General features: G+C 44.8%; 1 protein-coding gene across 1 annotated transcript in view; it reads right to left on the bottom strand.

Annotated features, from left to right (window-relative positions):
- The window catches only part of TGFBRAP1 (transforming growth factor beta receptor associated protein 1), a 66281-nt gene that overhangs the window by 16866 nt on the left and 23253 nt on the right, over positions 1-26162 (bottom strand). Inside the window, exons 3-7 of the mRNA XM_029056609.1 lie at positions 24746-25444; positions 15586-15780; positions 14305-14459; positions 5365-5447; positions 4253-4594 (exon numbers count right to left, since the gene is read on the bottom strand). Of these exons, the coding sequence (XP_028912442.1) occupies positions 4253-4594; positions 5365-5447; positions 14305-14459; positions 15586-15780; positions 24746-25427 (1457 nt within the window). The 5' untranslated portion in view covers positions 25428-25444. The remainder of the gene's footprint in view (positions 1-4252; positions 4595-5364; positions 5448-14304; positions 14460-15585; positions 15781-24745; positions 25445-26162) is intronic.

Below are 26162 nucleotides of genomic sequence, written 5' to 3'. Positions count from 1 at the left end.
ATCCCACATCACCAGGACAAAGTTTGAAGGTGGAAGGTTTAAAAAAAAAAAAAAAGTTACTTTTTTTTCCCCCAATGGGTGGAAGATAAATATTTGTTTCCATGTGACACTGTTCAGGCAGAAACTATCAGCAAATCCAAGGGGTTTCGATATATTCATGGATCAATCAATGGTATAAATTGAGTGCTGAATGAAGAGCACTGTGTAGCACTTGGGAGAGTACAATACAAAAGAGTTGGTAGATATGTTCCCTTCCCACAACCAGTTTACCGTCTAGAGAAGAGCTGAATGATCTATAATCAGTTATGTTGGAAGTCCAGCATTAAATGGTTACCTGATGACATTGCCAGAGACAAAATCTGAGCTGGAAAAGACAATCTGATCCAGAAATGGAATTGCACAAATTTTTATATTGTATAAATGAGGGATGAGTAAGGTGAAGCCTCATAGCCTAGTGGAAAGAACACAGGACTGGGAAGCAGAGACCTACGTTCTGGCTCTGCCACTTGTCTGTTCTGTGGCCTTGGAAAAGTGTCTTGCACATAGTAAGTGCTTAAAAACAAAAATTATTACCTTTTGTGTCTCAGTTCCCTCATCTGTAAAATGAGGAAATACCTGTTTTCCCTCCCCCTTAGAGTGAGTGAGTGAGTCAGTCAATTGTATTCATTGAGCACTTGTGTGCAGAACACCATAGTAAGAGTTTAATAGACACATTCCCTGCCCACAATGAGCTTTCAGTTATGAAGGGGAAACAGACGCTAATATAAATAACGGAGTCCCATATGGGACAGGGACTGGGTCTGTGTGCCAGGCACCGTACTAAAGTGCTGGGGTGGATACAAGCAAATCGAGAAGACAGCCCCTGTCTTCTGTGGGGCTGTCTCAATTCTCACTTTACAAATGAAGTAACTGAGGCATAGTGAGTTAAGTGACTGCCCAAGGTCATGTAGCAGAAAGTGGTGGAGCAGAGATTAGAACCCATGACCTGACTCCCAAGGCTGAGCTCTATCCACTATGTCGTGCTGCTTCTCATCTCTTATATCTACCCCAGTGCTTAATAAAATGCTTGGCCAACAATAAGAGCTTAACAAATACCATTATTATTACTATTATTCAGTGATAGATTCCAGAGAACAGCTTGAGAAAATTTTGAAAATTTGAAAAATTTGAGAAAATTTTTGGATCACTTTACTTCTGAAAACTTTAGAACTTTTTCACAGAGGTTTCCCCTCAGCATCCTCAAGAGTTAGGTAGGGTGTAGGAGCTTCCTCACCGCCTCTTCTAGACTATAAGCTTGTTTTGGGCAGGAAACGGGTCTGCTAATTCTGTCACATTGTACTCTCCCAAGCACGAGAAGCAGCGTGGCTCACTGGAAAGAGCACGGGCTTTGGAGTCAGAGGTCATGGGTTCGAACCCCGGCTCTACCACTTGTCGGCTGTGTGACTTTGGGCAAGTCACTTAACTTCTCGGTGCCTCAGTTCCCTCATCTGTAAAATGGGGATTAAGACCGTGAGCCCCACGTGGGACAACCTGATTCCCCTGTGTCTACCCCAGCGCTTAGAACAGTGCTCGGCACATAGTAAGCGCTTAACAAATACCAACATTCACTTAGTATAGCGCTCGATAAATATCACTGATTGATCAACTCTTCCTGGAGGGGGAGTGAGAGACAGAGATGAAAAGACAATAATAATAATAATAATAATGCTGGTATCCGTTAAGCGCTATGTGCCGAGCACTGTTCTAAGCGCTGGGGTAGATACAAGGTAATCAGGTTGTCCCACATAGGACTCACAGACTTCACCCTCATTTTACAGATGAGGGAACTGAGGCACAGAGAAGTTAAGTGACTTGCCCAAGACCACACAGCTGACAAGTGGCAGAGCCGAGATTGGAACCCATGACCTCTGACTCCCAAGCCCATGCTCTTTCCACTGAGCCACGCTGCTTCTCTTACATAAATAAATGATGGTATTTTTTAAGCACTTACTATGTGCAAAGCACTGTTCTAAGCGCTGGGGGATACAAGGTAATCAGGCTGTCCCACGAGGGGCTCATAGTTTTAATCCCCATTTTACAGATGAGGTAACTGAGGCACAGAGAAGTTAAGTGACTTGCCCAAAGTCACACAGCTGGCAAGTGGCAGAGCTGGGATTCGAACCCATGAACTCTGACTCCCAAGCCCGCGCTCTTTCCACTGTACCACGCTGCTTCTCAAAAGCTACCCACTGGCCAGAACTGGACAAGCAGAGCTGCAAGGAAGCAAGTTGAAAAAATTCTTACAGAATTCACACACACTTGTTCATGCAAATAGCCTGGGCTTGGGAGTCAGAGGTCGTGGGTTCTAATTTCGCTTCTGCCATTTATCAGCTCTGTGACTTTGAACAAGACATTTCACTTCTCTGTGCCTCAGTTGCCTCATCTGTAAAAAAAAGCCTGTGAATCCTACTTGGGACACCCCGATAACCTTGTATCTTCCTGAGCGCTCAGAACAGGCTTTGCACACAGTAAGCACTTAAATGCCATCATCATTATTGTTATACTACAGCTTCGTTTCAGGTCACTACTGCAGTAGTTCATCTGAACTGGTGGAGATGAGGTATTTTGCTGGGAGACTACGTTTCTGGGTATATGTCCTGATGGAGGTGAGAGTCTGCCCAGTAGGTGTTGCCAAATCTGTCTGCCCGGGCTCTGGGAATTTTTTTGAGACCTCTCCTGGGGACCGGCAGGACACGAACCCAGGCTGGGGGCTAAAAGGCCCGGGATGCTCTCTGTCAAAGCAGGCAGATACAGCAACAGCAAGGCTGCGGGATGGACTCTGAGCTTGGCCAGTGGAACACGACTCCAATACACTTGGTGCTCTCTGCCCGACCTGACTGCTGAGATCCTAGGTGGGGTCTTCATGTTGGGGTCTGAGCCAAAGGGGGAATTTTTCTCACCGGAAAGTTTCTTTCAAACCCGCTCCTGTCCCAGGCAGACCAGGCCTTTGGGCCTGGGACATGGCTGGGATGAAAACTCAGACCGTTGGACTGTCGGATGAGGGCTCTTGCCCCCTTTCTCCTCTGGACCCTCCTTATGCTGGCAGACCACCGGGAACCAGGGACCTGATCTCAGTTGATTTCTGTGGATTGCACTTGGATTTGCACCCTTTATTCACCCCTCCCTCAGTCCCACAGCATTTCCGTACATACCCGTCATTTATTTATTTCGATTAATGTCTGTCTCCCCCTCTAAACTGTAAACTGGCCTGTGGGCAGGGAACGTATCTACAGACTCTATTGTATTGCGCTTTCCCAAGCACTTAGGACAGTGGCCCGCACACAATGAGGGCTCATTTTATATAGATTGATTGATTGTGGAGTTCTCCCTTGTTCTAGGGCTTTGCACAGAGTAAGCCTGAATAAATGTTAGCACTAACAATGAACTATCTCTTCATTCAACTGTATTTACTGAGCGCATGCTGTGTGCAAAGCACTGTCTTAAGGGCTCTTCAATAACATGATTCCAAACTATCTCCTAAAGCAACCTTCACCATTCTGAAAAAGTAAGGCTAAAAGGATGTATTATATAGAGGGCGAGTGGAAGGCAACCTGATACAAGTCAAGACTCCCTTGTGCTGGGGAGCAGTGACATGGGAGAGAGTCGAGGGCAGAGACTCAATTTTACTTGCCGGAAGGAGGCAGTGGTAAACCGCTTCCGGATTTTTATGAAGAGAACTTATGGATACACTACCAGAATAATGGCAGATGGAGGTGGGGTGTTCTGGGAGGGGTGTGTCCATGGTGTCACTATAGGTCGGAGATGACTCGACAGCATAAGACAAGACAAATAAATACAAGCTAGTCCCCGAAATTGGTGGCCTACGGCAGGCATCTGCTCTTCATCACCTGTCCCTCCCTTTAAATCTTTGGGAGGAATTAAGTCCTAGACAGAGAGGTGACTGAATGACCAAAGGTCTTGGCCAGGCAGACTGATTGCCCGGGCAACGGACCCCTGTAACTGAAGACGTCAGACCCACCGTGAAGCCATCCCCTCCCACCTGCGCTCGGCTCCACCTGAATCACCAACATGGCCCTTCTGCCATCTCGGGAGTACTACTGAGCCGAGCCAGCTGCTCCGCTCGGTGATCCCATCGAGTCCGGAAACCTGTCCTCTGAGCGAGCGACGAGGCACCGACCCTTCCTCCACCCGGGGCCTCTGGTCCCTGACACGTAGGAGTGGCAGGAGAAACCCCTTGGCAGAAAGCACTCACTTCCCGTGCTTCTCCAGCCAGGCCACGCTGTCCGTTAAAAGGCAGAAGTTCTCTGTGACGAGAAGGTCCAGGAGGCTCTCGTGGTCCGCCTCGGCGTAGAGCTTGAGCAGCGCCGTATCCACCTCTTCCTTGTAGCCGTTGGCCACTTCCGTGCTGCGGACCTCGTTCAGGTAGCTCATGAGGAACTTCTTGCACTTGGTCACCTTCTCCTGGTCCCCTTGAGTCAGCTGGTTCAGGTCTGCGTAGTCGTGAAGGGGGGGGTGAGACCGGGTGAATGAAGAGGAAGTGGGCAACAGGAAGGGGTAGAGAGAGATCAGCTCCCGGACATCAAGCTGGCTGGTTCTGCAATTACAGTGTCAAACTAAATGAAGCAAAAAAGAAAGAGAGAGTATACATAGGCACACAAAAATAACTCTGAGGCGGCGTGCAGTCGTGCACATTGTTATGGCCCTCAAAAATGTGTTTAAAAGGGGCCCACCTCACAGAGACTTTTTGTGAGGCAATCACCTCACACCCTTTCAAAACTGGAGTATGAAACTGTATGTTCTGGAAGGACCAGATCATTTGACCCATTCCCACGTCTCTGAGCATGCTGGCGCCCAAGTCATTTTTAAACATCTCTAGAAGGTGGAGCCATTAAGACTTCCCTTAGAAGCCATACGGGTTTCACACTGAAGGTCAGGAAGCTCTTCCTTATTAAGAATGGAACTCTCTCATTGCAACTATGTCTGCTTCCTTTTGCTCTGAACTCTGTGAACGGTGGCCTTCAGGTTAAAGAAAATGTGTTCATGTTCTATGATAAACCATGGCAAAATAATTCTTTAGTCTTCTCGCTACAATCTCAACTCCTAGAGCCTTTTCTCAAGACCAGAGTCACCTTTATTTATATTCCTCGTGGGAAAAGCTGAAAAAGGTTCGGGGGTGGAGGATGAGTGTCTTTACTTCCCTGGTGCTGTAGGTGAGCAACTTTAAGCAATTCTACTAATATTTAAGTCCTGCGACTTCCTTCTGGCATTTCAGGAATAACTACCTTTTGTTTCGGAACAGTGGAACCCACTTATTTCAGTAGGGGTCAGTGGGAGGAGAGTTTTGTTTCCAGCACCTACAATTACCTGAAGAGTTCTTTAGCTTCTAGGAACTGAAGCTGGGCAAACTGTATAAATCCTGCCTGCTGCAGGATCCTTCGGTACATTACCTAGGGGAAAAAAAGGAGGTTACTTTAATTTTAAGCTCATGACAAAACTTTCCTTCTCTTCAGTCTCAAATTTCCTTCCGCCTTTGGGACATCTCTACTTGGATGTCCTGCCGACACCTCCCATTTACCATGCCCAAAATAGAACTTGTCGTCTTCTCACCCAAACTCTGACCTCCCTGTCTTTCCCGTAGCTTGTAGGCAGCACAATCATCCTCCCCATCTCACAGTATTGGCATTATCCTTGACACATCTCTCTCATTCAACCCACATATTCAATCTGTCACCAAATCCTGTTGGTTCTATCTTCAAAGCAGCATGAAAATCTACCCTTGCCTCTCCATCCAAACTGTTACTTTGTTGATAAAAGCAGTTATCCTATCCCGCCTTGATTACTGCATCAGCCTCCTTGCTGACCTCCCTGTCTTCTGTCTTCCAGCCAACCAACAGTATTTATTGAGCACTGTTATTGAGCTCAACAGTATTTATTGAGCTGAAGGTAGGGTGATTAAAGGGCGCAGATCCTAGGGTGACACAGAAGGGCCTGGGAGGAGAAGAAGTGAAGACTCAGTGGGGGAAGGCCTCTGAGATGTGTTTTTAATATGGCCTTAAAGGTGGGGAGAGTGAACGAGTGAACATTTGTTGGATATGAAGAGGGAGGGAGTTCCAGGCCAGAGGTAGGACGAGAGGTCGGGGGTGAGACAGACAAGATCAAGGTATAGTGAGTAGGTTGGCATTAGAGCAGCAAAGTGTGTCTGGGTTGTAGAAGGGGGCAAAGCAACTGAGTGCTTTAAAGCCAATGGTACCGAGTTTCTGTTTGATGTGGAGGTGGATGGGCAAATCCCCAGAGGTTCCTGAGGAGGGGGGAAACTTGGACTGAATGGTTTTGTAGAACAGTGATCTGGGCAGCGGAGTGAAGTATGGACTGAAGTGCGGAAAGACCGAAGGCAGGCAGATACAGCAGTCAAGGTGGGATGGGAAAAGTGCTTGGATTAACGTGGTAGCAGGTTGGATGGAGAAGAAGGGGAGGATTTTAGCAATACTGTAAAGGCTGAACTGACATGACTAAGTGACAGATGGAATACGTGGGTTGAATGAGATGTGTAGAGGATAATGCCAAGGTTATGGGCTTGTGAGATAGGGAGGATGGTCATGCTGTCTAGAGTGATGGGAAAGTCACGGGGAGAACAGAGATTGGGCGGGAATGCTTCCCAGATCATTTTTCTATAACACATTCACTCCATATTTCCCCACTCCTCAAGAACCTTCAGTGGTTGCTCATCCACCTCCACATCAAACAGAAATCCCTTACCATAGACTTTAATACTTTTTTGGCTTCAGAGCTCTTTGGCTTCAAAGCTCTCCATCACCTTTCCCCCTCCTAACTCACTTCCCTTCTCTCTTTATCCAGCCCATACACTCTGCTCCACTGCTGCTCACCTCCTCACTGTCCCCCTTCACACCTATCTATCCTGCCGTCAACCCCTGGCCCACATCCTACCGCTGTCCTGGAATGCCCTCCCTCCTCATCTCTGCCAAGCTCTCTTCCCCTCTTCAAAGCCCTACTGAGAGCTCCCTTCCTCCAGGGGGCCTTCCCAGACTGAGCCCCCCCTTTCCCCCTGCTCCCCCTCTCCTCCCCTTCCCCTCAGCACTGTGCTCATTTGTGCGTATTATTTATTACCCTATTTTGTTAATGGGATGTACATCCCCTTGATTCTATTCTTCTTAATGATGTTGTCTTGTTTTTTTTGTTCTGTTTTGCTTTGCTGTCTGTCTCCCCTGTTTAGACTATAAGCCCGTGATTGGGCAGGGATTGTCTCTATCTGTTGCGGAACTGTACATTCCAAGCACTTAGTACAATGTTCTGCACATAGTAAGTGCTCAGTAAATACTACTGAATGAATGAATGAACTTTAAAGCACTCAACCACTTTGCTCCCTATCTTGCCCCCCAATTTCCCACTACGATCCAGCCCACACACTTCACTCCTCCATGCCAACCTACTCACTGGACCTCAATCATCTATCTCACCGCCAACTCCTTGCCCACATCCTGCCTCCGGCCTGGAACTCCTTCGCGCTTTGTATCCGACAGACGATCACTCTCCCCACCTTCAAAGACTTAGTCAAAGCACATCTCCAAGAAACCTTCCCTAACTAAGCCCTCATCTCTTCTCCCACTTCTTTTTGTGTCACTCTTCCACTTGGATTTGCACCTATTATTCACTCCACAGCACTTATGTACATATCCCTCTCCCTCGGAAGACTGTAAGCTCCTTGTGGATGGGGAACATGTCTACCAACTTTATTGCACAGCACTCTCTCAAGCTCTTAGTCCACTGCTCTGCACTTAGCGCTCAATATATATGACTGATTGAGTGATTGATTACACAGCTTTTCACATTTTAATAGGCGGTCAATAAATACCACTGAGGAGGATGACCATATTTTTGAGGAACTTGCCTGGTGGGTTCAGACTTATTAGCCTGCAGATTTAAGTGCCCATAAATATGTAAGAGTGATCATTCAATTTAGGGTTACAGAGAAAACAAGGTGGGAGGAATACTGTTCTCCATGGCAAGCTCAGTGATTACAGCCACATACTTCTCCCTCTCCAAAACAGGATTTGATTAAATTCTACTATGCCTGGGCCTTGTATTGTTGCATTATTTTCTAGGATATGCTGGAAAATGCTCATTTATTCAGCAGATCCATTTATCTTGAGAGGCGTCAATCTTAAGCACTTTGAAGTGTCACCTTAATTCCCTCCTCTCTCTCCCAAAATAAGGCAAAAGATATGTCTGCAATAAATGCGACTTTACCCACTATCTTTACTTACTGTTCATACTGCGGGAATACAGTGATATTCCAGATTTAGAAACAGACCCAGAGAAGCAGAGTGGCCTAGTGTAAAGAGAGCATGGACGGACCTGCGAGGCAGAGGATCTGGGTTCTAATCCTTGCTCTTCCATATGTCTGCTCTTCCATATGTCTGCTTTGTGACCTTGGGCAAATCACTTCATTTCTTTAGGCCTCAGATACCTCTTCTGTAAAATGGGGGTTAAAGCTGTGTGTGACATGGGCTTTGCCCAACCTGACTAGCCTGCATCCACCCCAGCACTTACTACAGTGCCCAGCACAAGGTAAGTGCTTAACAAATACCATAAGCAAACAAACCCTCACTAAATGAAGAGAATAATCCTCAAGAGTCGGGATACTGCTACTGAAAGGGTATTGGGGTGGCTAAAGTATACCTGAAAGGGTCAGAGACTTACAGTCTCAGTGAGGGCAGTGGAAGCTTGAAAAAATACAGGAAAAATAAATTTTCCCTGAAGAGTTTTGGAGCGGACTTACAAGGTTCTGTATGCTACACATGAGGCTGTTTTTGTGTTTTGTTGCTTACTGTTAAGTTCAGGAATGCTTTCTTCTATTGTTTTTAGATGGAACCCGAAACCCAGTTCAAAATGGTGCAGCTAAATATTGGTAATGAAACTGGTAAAGAATTGGGGAACTGGATATTTCAACTCAGATATTCAGAAGCAAGGACTGTGAATTTCCAAGGGGCACATACAACAGCCACACGATGGCAGCATGAGCTAAGGAATCCTTTCCTGGTAACACACTTGTTAATTCATGCTCCTGAGCACCTTGCATTCTAGATGATGGCAAGGCGATGAAGCAGGATACCTTCCCCACCTGCCCTGTCAAATGCTCTCGGGAGCTAAAAGTGAATTTTCCACGAGGAAATTAGCATGCAGGTTTCTCGGGATATTTATTTTGGAAGATACAGAAAGAATAACTGAAAAAGCGTGGCAGTTTTCATAAAATACAAGGGGACGAAAGGGTTAGAAGCAGCAGCAGTGCGGCCTCGTGGAAAGAGCACGGGCCTGGGAGTCAGAGGACCTGGGGTCTCATCGTGGCTCTGCCATTTGCTTGCTGTGTGAACTTGGGCAAGTCACAACCTATCTGGCACTTGGTTTCCTAACCTATAAAATAGGGAAGAAATCCTATTCCCTCCTACTTAGACTGTGAGCCCCTTGTGGGACAAGGACTGGGTCCAGTTGGATTATCTTGTATCTACCCTCGTGCTTCTAAGCACACTGTAAGCTCTTAAACATCACTATTATTAAAGGTTGGTTTAAAGTGCTTACTATCGATCATATTTACCGAGTGCTTACTGTACAACACTACAATATAACAAACACATTCCCTGCCCGCAGCAATAGTAAGTGCTCAATAAATACCACTGTTTGGAGAGAAAAGTGAGCCCAGGGAGTAGAGGGTTTAAAAAGGTGCAGAAGAATTTTTGAGTCCATAACTGAAACTATTTTAAAATACCTCTGGATGGTTGGGGGAGAGGAGAGCAAAGACCAGGTAAGGGAGGAGGAAGAAGGGAGAGATTTAGAAGATTAACAGATTCAGGCATGTCACAGGAAGAGCTACATCCAGCCATGCACACACTTAGCATCTCTGGTTCAATCTAAAGCTAATAATGTGGGTGTTGAGGGAGGGGAGGGGAGGAATGGGTGGGATAATTATTTCCACAGACTTGATTTGACAGGCTTGAACTTGCAAAGAATGGTATTTTTGGGGGGGAAATTGGGTAAGATGGTTGTAAAACAGGGTGCAAGATTTATGGACAAAGTAAATTTTAAAAATTCACAGTAACTTATGACTTGATCTGTCAAGCCCAGGAAATGCATATTGAAGCTTGTGTTGGAAACTATTTAAGAAGCGTTTCACGTGAAGATCGAAACGGCCAAAAAGAAATCCACCATATTCACTAATAGGCTGTAAGCTCCCTTTGGGCAGGCAATGTGTCTGTATATTATATTCTCCCAAGTGCTTTGTAGAGTGCTCTGCTCACAGTAAGCGCTCGACAAATACAATTGACTGAATGACTTAACAAAATGTACTTTCTATAAATGCAAAGGGGTAAAATTTCTATTCCATGAGACTAAATACTATAACTTCACCACTTCTGCAATGCCTTGCCTGGGGTCTTGGCGGTATGCCAGGATTTTTTTTTTTTTTTAAGATTTTAATAGTATTTCTCTGAATGGTACTGCAGTCAAAAGACTGAGTCTTTAAGTGGTGTGCTAGCCTCTGTGTTTAACACATTATGCCCAAATCCTGGCAAGAGATGAGGCTTTTTAAAGATTTCCTACTGAGCTTTTCAAAAAGGATTATTTTACCGTGGAACCTACATATGCGCTTCAGTTTGCTGCAAGGGATGAGAAATCTGAATTGCATTCAGTATTCAACCTAAAAAGGGAGAAAAACAAATGTACCACCTAAATCTCCAACTTCCCTTTCTCAATACTCTAACTTTCTTCATCACCCATTATCACATCTAGCCACTCGATCGACCCAGCTGCTCTTAAATTTACTGCTATTTTCAGCCTGGTTTTCTTTGGCTCTGCACAACTACCTTCTGGCCTTTCTCTAAACCAAAATAAGTTCTCCATGTGCTGCTACATTATCACTGCTTCAGCAGTGACACAAACAAATTACCACACTGGTTCAAGCACTTGTCATATCCTACCTCGACCACTCCTTGCTGGCCTCCCTGCCTCCAGCCCCTCTCTCTCTCTTCTCCGGTCCACACTTCACTCTACTTCCCAAATCACTGTCCTAAGAAAACCAGACACAACAACAAAAAGCTCTGTGGACATTTCCCCACTCCTCAAAGGTCTCCAATAGTTGCCTACCAATTCCATATCAAGCAGAAATTCCTTACTAGGAAATTCAAGGCATTCAATAGGCTTTCTCCCCCTTGTCCTCATTCCTCTCCCGCTACAACCCAGCCTGCACTGGGTTGTAATCATTCCTCCAATAATACAGCCTACTCACCTAGCTTGCTTCCGATCCCTTGAGCACACCCTCCCTTTTGCCTAAAACTCCCTCCCACTACATATCCAGAAGTCCAGCACTTTCCCTATCTTAAAAGCCCTTCTAAAATCATCTCCTTCCAAGAAGCTCTCCTTGACTACTATCACACCCATAGACTTAGTCCCCACCCCCACTGACTTTATGTACCTTTCTGTAGCTTCCCTTTATGTTAATGACTGTCTTCCTTATTAGACTGTAAGATTTTCAAAGGTAGAAACGGTACAATACAACTGTGTTTTATTCTCTAAACTGCTTAGTACTGTGCTCTGCAAAAAGTAAGTGCTCGATAAACACTACCGATTGCTGCAAAAGAAAACTGGCTCAGAGATCTCTGAAGCTTTTCCTGTTCTCCTGGATCTATCTTCGGGTTCCCTCTCCTCGGCCAGGGGCTGCCAACTTAAGGCCCGGGAGCCGTAGCTGGCTCTCTCTGAAACCAAACGTGGCTAAGAGAGTCTCTCTCCCCGCCTCTCCCGTGGGAAGTACTTGGTCGACGATTTTGAGGCCAGAGCTCCCTCGGACTGGCCGGCCACGGTCCCGCCCCCTTGGGCGACGGTCGCAAAGAGCGCTGGACCTGTTCTGGTCCCAAGAGAGCAGTTGCCACTCACTTGCGAGACGGATTTGGGCACCTCCCTTCTACTTCCCTTCCACCTGTCCCCCACCCTAATGCTCTCTCTGTGAAAGCCTGGGGCAAGGGGAGGAAGGGCTGCATCCTCTCATCCACTCCTGTGGGATGGGTGGGGGGGGGGCGTTGCAGTTTCAGATTTGTCTGGAGTTCAAATGCTTTATTATGGCATGCTTTGTGACACCGTCCAGCCCGTCCCATTATAGCTCCAGCTATAAGAGACCAGGTGAGGATGAGGGAAGCTTTTAATGTGGATGCTGACGCTAATACAGGGTTGTTGCCCACCGCTCCCTTCTGCTTCCTTCCCCTTTTCCTTCCTCTTCCTAGCTCAGACTGAAAGAGTGTGGGGACAGGGCAACGTGACAGAGCTGGTCGCACCGGCAGCATCGGTTGTTGTTATGAAATGGCCACGTACCATTACCTTATGCGGGGCACAGTGCGATGTCATTTTTTTTTTTTTGCTCTTCTCTACAAGAAGGTCGACAGCCCCTGTGACTAGGCGGCAGAGAGCCAGTCTTCTTTAGTGAAACCCTATCTTTCAGTTCCCCCCAGGCCAGGACGAATCCTTCTAAGATCTACTTTTTATTTTTCCCAATTAGGTATTCATGAACGGGTCTATTCTCCTCTACTGGAAGACCAATGAAGAGTGGCACCTGTTTATAAAATATAACATGGAAATCCACAATCCTTATGTTTTAGGCTAGTATTACAGTAAAAGGATCTTAAAACAAAGTTGAGCAGTGCATGATGGGCATTAAGAGATTTAAACAATAAAGAAGCCTATTCATGCTCAGGAAAAATGATTCTCCCTGGCTTTGCCTACTCCGTTTCCGTTTTATATATTTCTCTTTCATTCCTATTTTCATAGATTTGACACAGCCTTGTCCTACTCTCCAATTAATTCTTTCGCTGTGCTGCTCCTCAGTTCGCTGCTCGGAATGCAATTCAGACTTCTGGGAAGCTGAAGAGGACACCATCTCCTGCATCGGTCAGGGGAGCAAATGACTAATGGTGCTGCCGAGCGCATGCTGGAGGAGAGGAAGTTCGGCAAGAATGGTGTAAGGCAGGCAATTGTAACCTTGAGAAAGTGACGTGCTTCAAACTGTAAGCATGGTGATGGCTGCTGAATGCTAATGTGACAAGTTTGGCCACAAAACGTTTTTGTGAGATTTCCAACTCCCACAGCTGCCAAAACTGAAAGGTGCTGACCAACATTTCACTCTAGGGAGGTATAACCCTTAACTTCTACCTTTAGCCTCAGCTCAAAACTGGGAGTTTCATTCTACAAACCAACAGGCCTTCTCCCTAATTTCTTCCTTCATTTTAATTCCCCTTTTCAGTTTCTACCCTCGGATATACCAAGCCAAACATTACATTTTTTCCATAGCTGCCATAAATATTTCCTCCTCCTGCGTCATCTAGGCACTTGGTGCTCACCCCATCCTCAGCTCTACAACACTTACCTACAGATCCGTAATTCATTCAGTCGTATTTATTGAGAGATTATTGTATGCAGAGCACTGTACTAAGTGCTTGGGAAAGTACAATATAGCAATCCCCGCTCACAACAAGTTCACAGTCTAACTTTTTTATTTAATGTCTGGCTCTACACTGCAAGTTCACTGTGGGGAGGGAACAAGTCAACCAATTCTGTTGTATTGTATTCTAAGTGCTTAGTACAGCACTCTGCCCACAATTAGTGCTTAATAAATACCAGTGGTTGATTGATTTTCCCCTCTGACATACCCAACCTGCACTGAAAAGTCCCTGAGAGTCCAACAAAAGAATGAGGAGAACGAAAAACAATAGAGCCTAGAGGAGAGAGCACAGGCCTGGGAATCAGAGGAGCTGGGTTCTAACTCTGATTCCACCACTTGCCTGCTGTGTGACCTTGGGCAAGTCACTTTACTGCTCTGTCCCTGAGTTTCCTCATCTGTAAAAGAGAATACTCCCCTTCTAGACCGCAAGTTCCTTGTGGGCAGAGAACAAGACCATCAGTTTGTTGTATTTTACCTTCCCAAGTGCTTGTTACAGTGGAACACAGTAAGCGTTCCAATACCATGGATTGACGGTTCTCTGCACACAGTAAGTGCTCAATAAATATGATTGAATGAATGAAATGGGAATCAATATCTGTTCCACCTCCCACTTAAACTGTGAGCCCCATATTGGACAGAGATGGGGTCTGACCTAATTACCTTTTATCTATCCCAGAAGAGTGGTTTGACACATAGTGGGTGTCTAACAAATACAATTATTCTCAGTATTATTAGGAGCAGAATGCTTTCCGATTTAGGTTTCATTAGGGTTGTAGACATATTTTCCTATCCATCTGGGCTCCACCCACCTGAAATTTCTCTTTTGGAATGTTTCTTCTTGCTCCTTTTGCTAAAACTAAAGCTTCTTCCACTCGCCGGCTTGCCAGCAGGTCCTGAATTTGCCTTTCCAGGGGCAATGGAACCAAGAGGTATACTCCTTTACTGGTGGCTACAATTACTCTTCCTAATGGAGAAAGCAAAGGAAGGAGGAATTGGTATGGAAAAGGGGGAAAAGATATTTTATATAACGCTGAAGAGCCTTTGATTCAAACGGGTTAATTTCGCTTTAACTTCAAGTTCATACCAGAAGACTGCATATCATACTTCACCTGATCCACAGGTACTGGGAAGCAAAGCTGTGGGTCACGTCGGTTAATTAATACCGAGATGCGGATCCGGGCTGGGTGCGGGTAAGGTCGCCCGTGTGGAATGAATTAAAGAACAGCTGCTGCTGCCAGGATGCCCAGGGTAAGTCATGGCCGGACTTCTTTTTTTTCCACCTCTTCCTTCCCACCCCCAGCCCGTCCAAGCACTTTACCCTAGAGGTCAGGGCCTGGCAGCTCTATGCTGCCAAGGGGAACAGGTAGGAGGGAAGAGGCAGCTGCCCCACCCAGATAGACCAACAGTTTACCCAGCCACGTGTGAGGGCCCACAGCAAAGTTGGGGCTCACACAAGCAGGTCTTTTATTTTTGCAGGGCTGGTGCTGGTACAGGTGGGTGGTCTATGGGTTCAGCGTGTGTTCTTAACGGACTATCTGGGCAGGTCTCTAGTTTATCCACGTAGAAAGAGAATACCAATTTGATCGCATTAAAGTTTGATTTCCATCCCCGTGAAGGTCTTTTTCCCCTAGAACATAGGGAAGCATAAGACACGGTATCATTGTGCAAAATGAGCCACAAATGATGACAAATTCAAAATCCCCAGCTACTGAAACCTTAAATATTGTGTACAGGATACACTCTACAAGGTGATTAAGAAGATTGGGGAATCAGAATATTTTTATTTTAGTAAATGCTGCTGCTATATTTAAGGTTGATTTATAGGATGTGAGTTATTCATAAACCATATGCTGCTAAGTCAAAGAAGGATTTGGAATCCAATCAAGGTGCATTATAAATGATAACAGCAGAGCATAGAAGAAGTTACAGTCATAAGATCACATAATTTGTGTATCCTCCCAACCTTGGGAAGAAAGTGAATAGTGAATACATATGATCATTTCTATCAGGCAAACTTGGGCCCCCAGAGAAGCCAACTGTTCTTCCAAAAGAAATCAGTTTTTTGGCATTCATTGTGTATTGTCTAATACCTTCGAAATCCTGCAAAATGTGGCCTTCTTTAAAAGGCAGGGTCTGTTTTTGCTGCTGGTCCAACATGCTATGCACTGTAATAAATTCCTCGTCTAGAGCTACTACATACGGAAAGCATATGGCGGCACCAATCACATTCTCTGACCAATGAACGGGGGCACGTTGGGAAATCCCAGCTACAGTTGCAAACATGCCTAGGGAGAGAAAGAGAAAAAGGTCAATCGGAACCCAGAAGAGCAGTTTGAGTTCTTTCCAAGTCTTCCAACTAGCCATTTTTCCTCTTTAGGATATATCTGCCAAATGTTAGCGACTGTAAAGAACAATCAACGATCACGCACCCAAAACAAGTCATATTTTTAGTAGCAGTCAGCAAATCCAAAAGGAGTGTACTCAATTATCTGGCCTTACTCTAGTCCAGGTGAGTGGGAAAAAAAAGTAAAGAGCACAGAAAATTGAAGAATAACTTTCGTGATGATAGTGACTGTTTTGGGGGTGCTCGGCTGACCGGGCGAGATGCCTGAGCCTTGGGCACAGGTGACACTCTTCTTGCGGACAGGGCAAGTACCTGCTTATTGTCGTGTTGTACTCTCCCACGCGCTTAGTACAGGGCTCTGCACACAGCAAGAGCTCAATAAAAATGACTGAATGGAGGTTGAAAAGTCTCCAACCTTCCCACTGTGCTTAGCAGAGCGGCACATCACAAGCTCCACTCACCACCCAAGCTAGAAAACTTTAGCTCACAATCTCGCAGCAGGGAAGGAACTGCATCATAGATAACCAGCATGCAGAAAATCCACAGTAATCTGCACTTGGCCCACATAAAGGATACACCTGAAATACACATAAGCACTTTTCCACAAAAGAGAAGCAGTGTGGCCTAATGGAGAGAGCTTGAGTCTGGGAGTCAGAAGATCTGCGTTCTAATCTCGGCTCTGGCACTTGTCTGCTCTGTGACCTTGGGCAAGTCACTTCACTTCTCTGTCCCTCGGTTACCTTGTCTGTAAAATGGGGATTAGGACTGTGAGCCCCACATGGGACATGAACTTTGTCCAACCTGATTAACTTGTAGAAGGCGTTTAATACGGTGCCTGGCATGCAGTAAGTGCTTGACTGCTCAGGGACATGTCCTGGGAGCCAGAGGGCCTGGGTTCTAATCCCAGTTGCATCACTTACCTTCTTTGTGTGACCTTGGGCAAATTACTTAACTTCTCTGTGCCTCAGTTCCCTCATCTGTAAAATGGGGATTCAACATCTGTTCTCTCCTATTTAGACTATGAGCCTCACATTGGGACCCAATTATTTTGTATCTGCCATAGTGCTTGGAACACAGCAAGTGTTTAAGAAATACCCAGATTATTATTGTAAATTTGTTGTGGACAGGGAACATGCCTACCAACTCTACTGTACTGTACTCTCCCAAGCACTTAGTATAGAGCCCTGCAATCAGTTGTATTTACTGAGGGCTTACTGTGTGCAGGGTACTGTACTGAATTCATTCATTCAATAGTACTTTTTGAGCACTTATTATGTGCAGAGCACAGTACTAAGTGCTTGGAATATACAATTCGGCAACAGATAGAGACAATCCTCGTCCAATGACGGGCTCACAGTCTAAACAGGCGAGACAGAGAGCAAAGCAAAACAGAACAAAACAAAAACAAGACAACATCAAGATAAACTGAATCAAGGAGATATACACCTTATTAACAAAATAAATAGGGCATTTATTTTAAATAAATAAATACTAAGTGCTCGGGAGAGTACAACACAACAGACACATAACCTGCCCACAGTGAGCTTGGGTCTTGAGGATGAAACAGACATTAATACAGAAAAAATGATGCATATGTATATAAGTGCTGTGGGGCTGGAGGGAGTAGGTGGTGAATAAAGGGAGCAAGTTAGAGTGACGTAGAAGGGAATGGGAGAAGAGGAAAGGAGGGCCTATTCAGGGAAATCCTCTTGGAGGAGCTGCACCTTCATTCATTCAATCGTATTTATTGAGCACTTACTATGTGCAGAGCACTGTACTAAGAGCTTGGAAAGAACAATTGAGCACTAAAGAGAGAAAATTCCGGCCCTCACTGGACTTACAATAAGGCCTTGAAGGTGGGGATAGTTGGAGGAGCTGCGCCTTCATTCATTCATTCAATCGTATTTATTGAGTGCTTGCTATGTGCAGAGCACTGTACTAAGAGCTTGGAAAGAACAATTCAGCATTAAAGAGAGAAAATCCCTGCTCTCACTGGTTTACAATAAGGCCTTGAAGGTGGGGAAAGTAATTATCTGTCCAATATGAAAAGGGAGGATGTCACTTCACACAGCAAGTGCTCAATAAATACCACTAACTGATAAACAAATGCCAATTAAAAAAAAAAATGAAAGACCAAACATGCTACAGTAGATATTTAAACTAAGTGGAGAAAAAGATGAAGCAAAAATGAGAACAAATTGTTTTTTTTTCAATCTAGTAATGTAGGAGGGTAGAGGAAAGAACATAGGTGAAGGTCTGAGGGAAAGAGACACTGAACTTTCTCTTTAAACCGTTTGGAGACAAAAATGAAAGGAGGAAGCTATTTTGCTGATTTGGTAGAAAAGACTAAACACAGGAAAGTACCATCCCTGCTTGTGACAGGAAGGGAGACAAGGTATTAAGATCAGAAAAACAGTGATTGTTAAGAATAAATTTGGCCCTGCTTCTAGGAGATAGAGAGGCAGAGGAACAAAGTGAAGATTTAAGAAACATGAAAGCAACTGGAGTAAATGGCAGAAATTATAAAGTGGAGGCAAAGAGTTATTCATTAAAAGGCAGTATAGAGGGAGAAAGGGAGAGAAAAATATTCTGTTAAGGATACCTAAGATGTTGGAAGCAACACACAGGACTGAGTTGGGCTTTCGAAGACTGAGCAGAGTTTTAGGAAATGAAAACAGGTTTTCAAATTATCACTCTTTGGAATCTAATTATGGTACTATGAAAACAGGAATGCCCCGACAAAAAAGAAAACACCAAGAGCAATTGAGTTCTGCAAGTCATCTTCACCCCCTCCCCTCATTCCCTGCCAAATTGGCTCAGGCTTAAACTGGTAACCAAATGTACAGAGAAATAGCAGAAAACTGAAGAAAGTGCAAAAGAATAAAAAGACGAGCACCAAGAATGGAACCAATGGGTAGACCCTTTAGCTCTACCCCAATTGTGCTCTTAATTGGTTCCAAGGAAAGAATATTAAAAGAGCACTTAATGAAGTATAGTTTCCAAAGGAAATCATGTAAAGTGCATGAATGTGGTCCCTAAATCCAAAAAATTGGACCAAAATATAAATATATTTGAAAAGGGATAGACACAATATGGTAACATGATCAAATAGTAATATGCATCACTAAGAAAATACTTTGAATTAGATGATTGTTTTTACATGTACATATGTAAAGACACTCAATTTAGCCTTAAGGCATATCTTATATATATATATATATACATATATATCTATGTATACATTTTATTTTTTTGCTAGAAAGCGATTAGGAGCATGAGGGAGCATTCTCCTGACCACATGATCCTTTTGGACTTCACACATTGATTTTTATGTAAGACTGCAACCCTCGTGCTATAGGACTACCAGGAGTACTTAATTTTCAAAGTATTATCTGCTACACTCATAGGAAAAAGGGCACTTTGTGCTAACAGAATTCTCTCTAACGCTAAATTGAAATGTCATTATCTATTGCTAATTGGACTGGGCTTTAATATTGCTGGTTAATTCGGTCAAGATACTTCAAAGGTTGAGGGGGAGGGGAAGGAAGGTGCTTGAAGTCAGGGTAAAGTGGGCATGAGCATTATCTCCAACTGAGAGAAAGTTGTAAGCAATACTGAAATTAAAATACAGAAGCGTGGCAAAGAAAGCCAAATCCAACGGCCTTGACTCCATCCTAATCCTCCTTGACCTTTAAGATGCGTTTTTCATAGTCGACCATCCCATTCTCCTGGAAACATTAATTGAACCTTGGCTTCACTAACAGTGTCCTCTCCTGGTTCTCCTCCTCTCTCTCTGGCCACTCCTCAGTCTCTTTCGCGGGCTCCCCCTCTGCCTTCCACCCACTGAGGGAGTTCCTCAAGCCACAGTTCTGTGTCCCCTTCTACTCTCCCTCTACACCCACTCCCTTGGAGAACTCCTTTGCTCCCATGGCTTCAACTACCACCTTTATACAGATGATTTCCCAAGCTTCATCTCCAGCCCTGATCTCTCTCCCTCTCTGCGGTTTTGCATTTCCTCCTGCCTTCAAGACATCTCTACCTGGATGTCCCAACACCTCAAACTTAACATGTCCAAAACAGAACTCCTTGTCTTCCTGACCAAAGTCTGTCCTCCCCATGATTTCCCTTCACTGCAGACGAGCACCACCACCCTTCCTGTCTCACAAGCCCTTGGCATTATCCTCAACTTCTCTCGCTCACTCAAACGACGTATTCAATTGGTCACCAAACCCTGTCTATTCAACCTTTGTGACATCCTAAAATCCCCCCTTTCCTCTCCAGCCAGCCAACCTGCTACCACATTAATCTGAGGCCTTCCCAGACCGAGCTTCCCCTTTTCCCTCTGCTGCCTCTCTACCCCCCACTTCACCTCCCCTCAGCTAAGCCCCCTTTCCCCCCCCTTTCCCTTTGCTCCTCTCCCCTCCCCCAGCACTGTGCTCGTCCGCTCATCTGCCAATATTTTTTATTACCCTATTTATTTTGTTAATGAGATGTACATCACCTTGATTCTATTTATTGCTATTGTTTTAATGAGATGTACATCCCCTTGATTCTATTTTTTTCTATTGTTTTTGTCTGTCTCCCCCGATTAGACTGTAAGCCCATCAATGGGCAGGGATGGTCTCTATCTGTTGCCGATTTGTACATTCCAAGTGCTTAGTACAGTGCTCTGCACATAGTAAGCTCTCAATAAATACTATTGAATGAATGAATGAATCCAAACCCTTACTCTATCCCACCTTGATTACTGTGTCAGCCTCCCTCTTCCAGTCCATACTTCCCTCTACAGACCGGATCATTTTTCTACAAAAACGTTCAGGCCATGTTTCCTCACTCCTCAAGAGTCTCCAGGAGTTGCCCACCCACTACTGCATCAAGCAGAATCTCCTTACAGTACTCTGCACACAGTAAGTGCTCAATAACTACGACTGAATGAATTTAAAGCACTCATTCACCTTACTCCCTCCTGCCTCACCTTGCAGCTCTCCTACACAAGCCAGCCTGCATACTTTGTTCCTCTAATGCCAGCCTACTCAGTGTATCTCAATCTCTGACCTCTCGCCAGCATCTTGCCTCTGGCCTGGAATTCCCTCCCTCTTCAAATCCCACAGACAATTACTTTCCCCACCTTCAAAAGGCCTTCCTTGACTAAGCCCTCATTTCCTCTTCTCCCACACCATTCTGCGTGGCCCTTAAACCTGGATTTGCTCCTACTACTCACTCCTTCCTCATCCCCACAGCACTTCTGTCCATATCTGTAATTTATTTTCTCATATTAACATCAGTCTCGCCCTCTAGACTGCAAGCGCCTTATAGGCAGGGAATGTGTCTACCAAATCTGTTACATTCTTTGATTGCATTCATTCATTCAATCGTATTTATCGAGCGCTTACTGTATGCAGATCGCTGTACTAAGCGCTTGGAAAGTACAATTCAGCAACACAGAGAGATAATCCCTGCCCCAAAGGGCTCTCAGTCTAGAAGGGAGACAGACATCAAAACAAGTAAACAGTCATCAATAGCATCAATAAAAATACATAGAATTAGAGCTGTATACTCACACACAACACAACAAGTAAAACAGGCATTAATGTAAACAAATAGAATTATAGATGTGTACCTATATACACAACTGCAGGGGGCTTGGGGGGGGGGGGGGTAGAACAGAAGAAGCTCTGACAACTATACTTTCCCAAGCACTTAGGAGAGTGTTCTGCCCACAGTAAGTGCCCAATAAATACAACTGATTGAAAGAGTACTAAAGCAAGCTTCTAACAGGACATCCTTATACAAGAAAAAGTCCAGAAGGGCAAAGATAAGGATAAACACGTCTCAATAACTATCCAAGCTGGGAGGAGGAGGAGGGCGGGCAAGACAGAGCATCACAAAATCAAGTGTAGGAGAAAGTGTGCTTCACTGGGCCAGTAGCCAACAAAATGATCACAAGAATTAATCTCAAAGGAAATCAGGAAAACTTCACCCGAAAGCGAGAAATTGTAAGAGGGAGAACTTTCAAGCGAAGGGGGAATCAAGTGAGCCAGAATAAAGGATAGAAATGTTTTGCCTGGCACATCTGAGTAACTTGGACAGGGAGACAACAATGCGATTTGTTCGTTCATGACGAGAAAATGGTGCATTTTTATGAGGCTTAAGTACATGAAAATAAAAAGGAGATTAAGAACTACCATATGATTGCTATTTAATGATGGCATATATTAAGAGCTTACTCTGTGGTAAGCTCTGGGGTAGAGAGAATATTGGACTCGGTCACTGTCCCCACAGGGGCTCATAATCTATTTGATATCCATTTTACAGAGGAGGAAGCTGAGGCTAAAAGACTTGTTCAAATAGACCCAGCAGGGGTGGCAGAGCTAAGATTGGAACTTGTTCTCTGGATGCCCAATCTCAGGGTCTTTCCACTAGGTAATACTGCCGCCTCCATTTAACAATAGTTTATTTAAGGGGAAACAAGAGTTCTGAAAATATTAATTTAATGGTGATTAAACCTCAGAGGAGACAGAGCACAAGTAAAAAGAAATTAACTAGCAAAACTGTACTAATTACCCATAAAGCTATTTTACCAATTTTACATTAGTCTCCTATTCCAGTTTCATAAAATGTAAATGTTAACCATGCAGAAAAGTGAGGTGGAAAGAAGAAAAGAAATTGTCCACGCTGGGTGGTAGGTGGGTCTACATGGGTCGACTGTTTTCTGATGAGTGTTTTTTGGTAAAAATATTCATCTTAGGCCCAAAGCATTACAGGGAACACTTAAAGTGACACCGCAACATGAAAAGGAATAGTACCATGAAAATGAAACTGCTTTACTAACTCCCCTCACGTGAACAGGGAAGATAGCTATTGAAACTTTCCCATTACAACTGACACCACCACCATCTCCCATCTCTCAAGCCTCGAAACCATGATATCATCTCTTTCTTTCCACTCCCATAATCAACCTGTCTCCATAACTTGTTGGGTCTTCCCTCACAACATTTCCAGAATCTGCCCTTCTGTCTCCATCCAGATGGGTACCAAGTTGGCCCCAGGCAACTGAACATCAGTCTCCTTGCTGACATCCCAGTCTTTGGTCTCTCCCATTTCCAGTCCAGTCCATGCTTCATTCTTCTGTCCACATCGTTTTTCTAAAACAGCATTTTGCCACCCTCCACCTCCATCCCACCCCGCCCTTCAAAAATCTTCAATGGCTGCTCACCAGCTCCACATCAAGTGAAAACTCCTGACTACGGGTTTACGACACGCAATCAGCTCTGTCACTGCTTCTTAACCTTGCTCTTCTCTCAATTCACCCCTATTAGCACGCTTCATTTTTTTCAAGCCAACCTACTCACTCTCCTCTCTCACCCGACAATCTCTTGCTCCCATCTTACCCCCTGCCTGAAACTCCCTGTGCCCTTCACATCTAGCAGACCACAGCTCTCCCTAGCTTCAGAGACCTTCTGAAATCATATGCTTCCAGGATGCCTTCCCCAATTAATTTCTAATCTCCCCCTTCTGAAATCCCATAGCCTTCAGGAGGCCTTCCCCCAATTCATTCCTAATCTCCCTATTTTATGACCATTTTCCCCTTCCCTTTCAACTTCCACTTCATTACTTTTAAGGACACCTAAGCACTTGGAGACCTGCAAACTCTTGTGGGTACATGTGTGTCAGCTCCTTGTAGGTAGGCTTCGCCTACGGCTACTCTTTTGTACGGTCCTCTCCCAAGCGCTTAGTTCAGTTCTCTGCACACTGTAAGTACTCAATAAACACCACTCATTGACTGATTATTCTCTATTACACTCCCAGCCTGTTGCTTATTTAACGTCTGTCTCCCTGGCTAGATTCTAACACCCATGAAGGCAGGGATCATGTCTACTAATTGCCACTGCACTCTCAAGCTCTCAGTACAGCACTCTGCACATAATAGGTCTTCAATACATACTTTTGACTGTGATTGACTATTAATTTAGACTTCATGGATTTTATGGCTGGAGAGTGAATGAGACATCTGCAACTGAAATTACCGCTCGGGACCCATGAGCCTCCAAATTATCAAGAAAGGTAAATATGGAACAAAGCACCTGAAGTGTAATTCTTCAACGAGAACAAGGAACACGCACAAAGAAGATGCAACCATTGCTCACTCAAAAATGATTTTGTACCCTGTTCATTTGATATCCTTCTGCTTTTCCAAACGTTTACGATACTAAGCAGACTTCCCCTCCAGGCTAACTTCCGCTAATTCCCTGCGCTGGTCAACTCAGTTTACCCAACAAACCTCCCAATAACTGCCACAACAGCCCTTCCTTTCCGAGGAACACTTTGTACGAGGGCAAGATAACATTCAGATACACAGAATAACACTCTCAGGACATTTTTAAGAGACTCGTTACTAAAAAATTTCTGGCTGGAAAAAATATGAGAATGAAAATGGAAACTAAAGGGTTGTACAAGACTCTTACTCCCTGGAAATAAGTTTTACACTCAAAAGGAAAAGTCTTAACTCTTTCACACCACCAGAGGATTATTCAAGTGCTTCGTAGGAGTTTAAACCCCCAACTGTGTGAGACTGAATGCTCTTCCCAAGGTGCTTAACTTAGACGGATAAGTGACTTGACTCTTGAGCCTAATTCTCCTCCTCCTGTAATCTGATTTTAGCAGCCAAATCAAACACAAACAGATCCAAACCATAAAGGAGAACATCTGGAACTTAATGTACTCCAGTGTTCACAGAGAAACACGTCCAATTAGCTAGGACAAATGGTACCAATTTCAGGGTTCAATGATACCAAGTGCCCTGAAGACTGATGCTTACTCGATTTCCCACTGAACTAGTGCACCCCTGCGGGGGGGAGCCATTCAAGCCCAGCCCCAAGCAGGTAAGCAGCCAAAATGGATCTCACCTAACCCTCCTGGTCCTGCCAACAGAAACTCTTGCCTCCCGATCCGTTTCACGATGGGTCGCTTTTCTTCACTGCTATACGGGAAGAGGTCCTGGGAGACTCCGGTGTTATAATTCAGAATGATGTACTGCGTGGTGAGCGCCAGACACAGAAAGTGGCCATCCACGGCCACGGCGAAGGGCTGCTCCGGGGTGGACACCTCCTTGACGATCTGGACCCGGTCCTCATAGACCATGAACATCTGGATGGTCCTGCGTTTGGCAGAGATGATGCACACCTCCACGCAGAAGGGATCTCCGCTCACGGGGTTTTCGTTCAGCGCAAACGTCACCGCGCCTTTGATTCTAGCCCCCGTAGGAATGGGTTCCAGGTTCATCATGTTCACCAACATGATGGTGTTGTCACAGAGCACCAACAGACGGTTAAGGGCCGACGCTGCCTTCAGTTCGTTCACCGGCTTCTTGAAGCCCAGGTATTTGTGCCGTTGCTTTGTGGCAGAAAAAGTGACTTTCCCGGTGGCCGATGTCTCCTCCAGCAGAAAATGATAGATAAAGCAGTCGTTAGTTCCGATGTAAAGGTTCTTCCCGCAGCACTCGATGCACTCGATGTTGATGCGATCTTTGTCGCCCATCAGCAGCTCCCGCTCGATGACAGAAACCAGCTTAAAGGCCTTGACGCTCATTTTGCCGACAGGGGGATCTGCGAGGAGAGAAATGCAAAAGGCGTAAGCAGCAGCAACCCAGATTTAAATGCTAACTTTTGGATCAAGATTCAGGTACATCCTCTCTCCACGGTTACAGGCGCCGCTAGAAACACTCGTCCCACTTTTAAGGGCTAAATAAAGCTGAATATTCCAAGAACGGGCCCTTTTCTGCTTAAGTTTCAAAGGAGCAGGGGATATAATTACAGTTTTGATTCTCTGAAAGGAGAATCCTGCCTTTCCCACCCTCTCCCTTTCAGGGAGAGGACCCGATTCCTTTCAGAATCACCAAAAGGGCAAATTCTGTTGGACAGAATCCAGTTAGCTTTCCAGAAACAGAGGAGCAAGGGGTAGCAGTCTCCCCTTCCCCCCATCCCTATTAAATTAGTCTAATAGCGGCTCATACCCCATTCTTGAACACCACAAAATTCCAGCTCCTTTGTTGGTCAACCAATCAGTTGTATTTACTGAGTGCAGATTAGTGTATTAAAAGTTTGGGAGAGTACAACAGAAACAGGAGTCATGATTCCTTCCCTCAAAGAGTTTACAATTGAGCCTGGTAGACATAACAATTTAGTAAATAATCTGCAAGCAAAAGTGGAGTTTAGAAGAGCAGAGAGTAAATACCAGTGTACCAACAAGTTTTAATCTGTTCCTTTTATACCCAAATTGAAATCCACATATAAGATTCTCCTTCAATACACCGAAACACACCTC

This window comes from Ornithorhynchus anatinus, chromosome 2 (genome assembly GCF_004115215.2).
Source record: "Ornithorhynchus anatinus isolate Pmale09 chromosome 2, mOrnAna1.pri.v4, whole genome shotgun sequence".
NCBI lineage: Eukaryota > Metazoa > Chordata > Mammalia > Monotremata > Ornithorhynchidae > Ornithorhynchus > Ornithorhynchus anatinus.
This window is presented reverse-complemented; position numbering and strand designations above follow the sequence as displayed.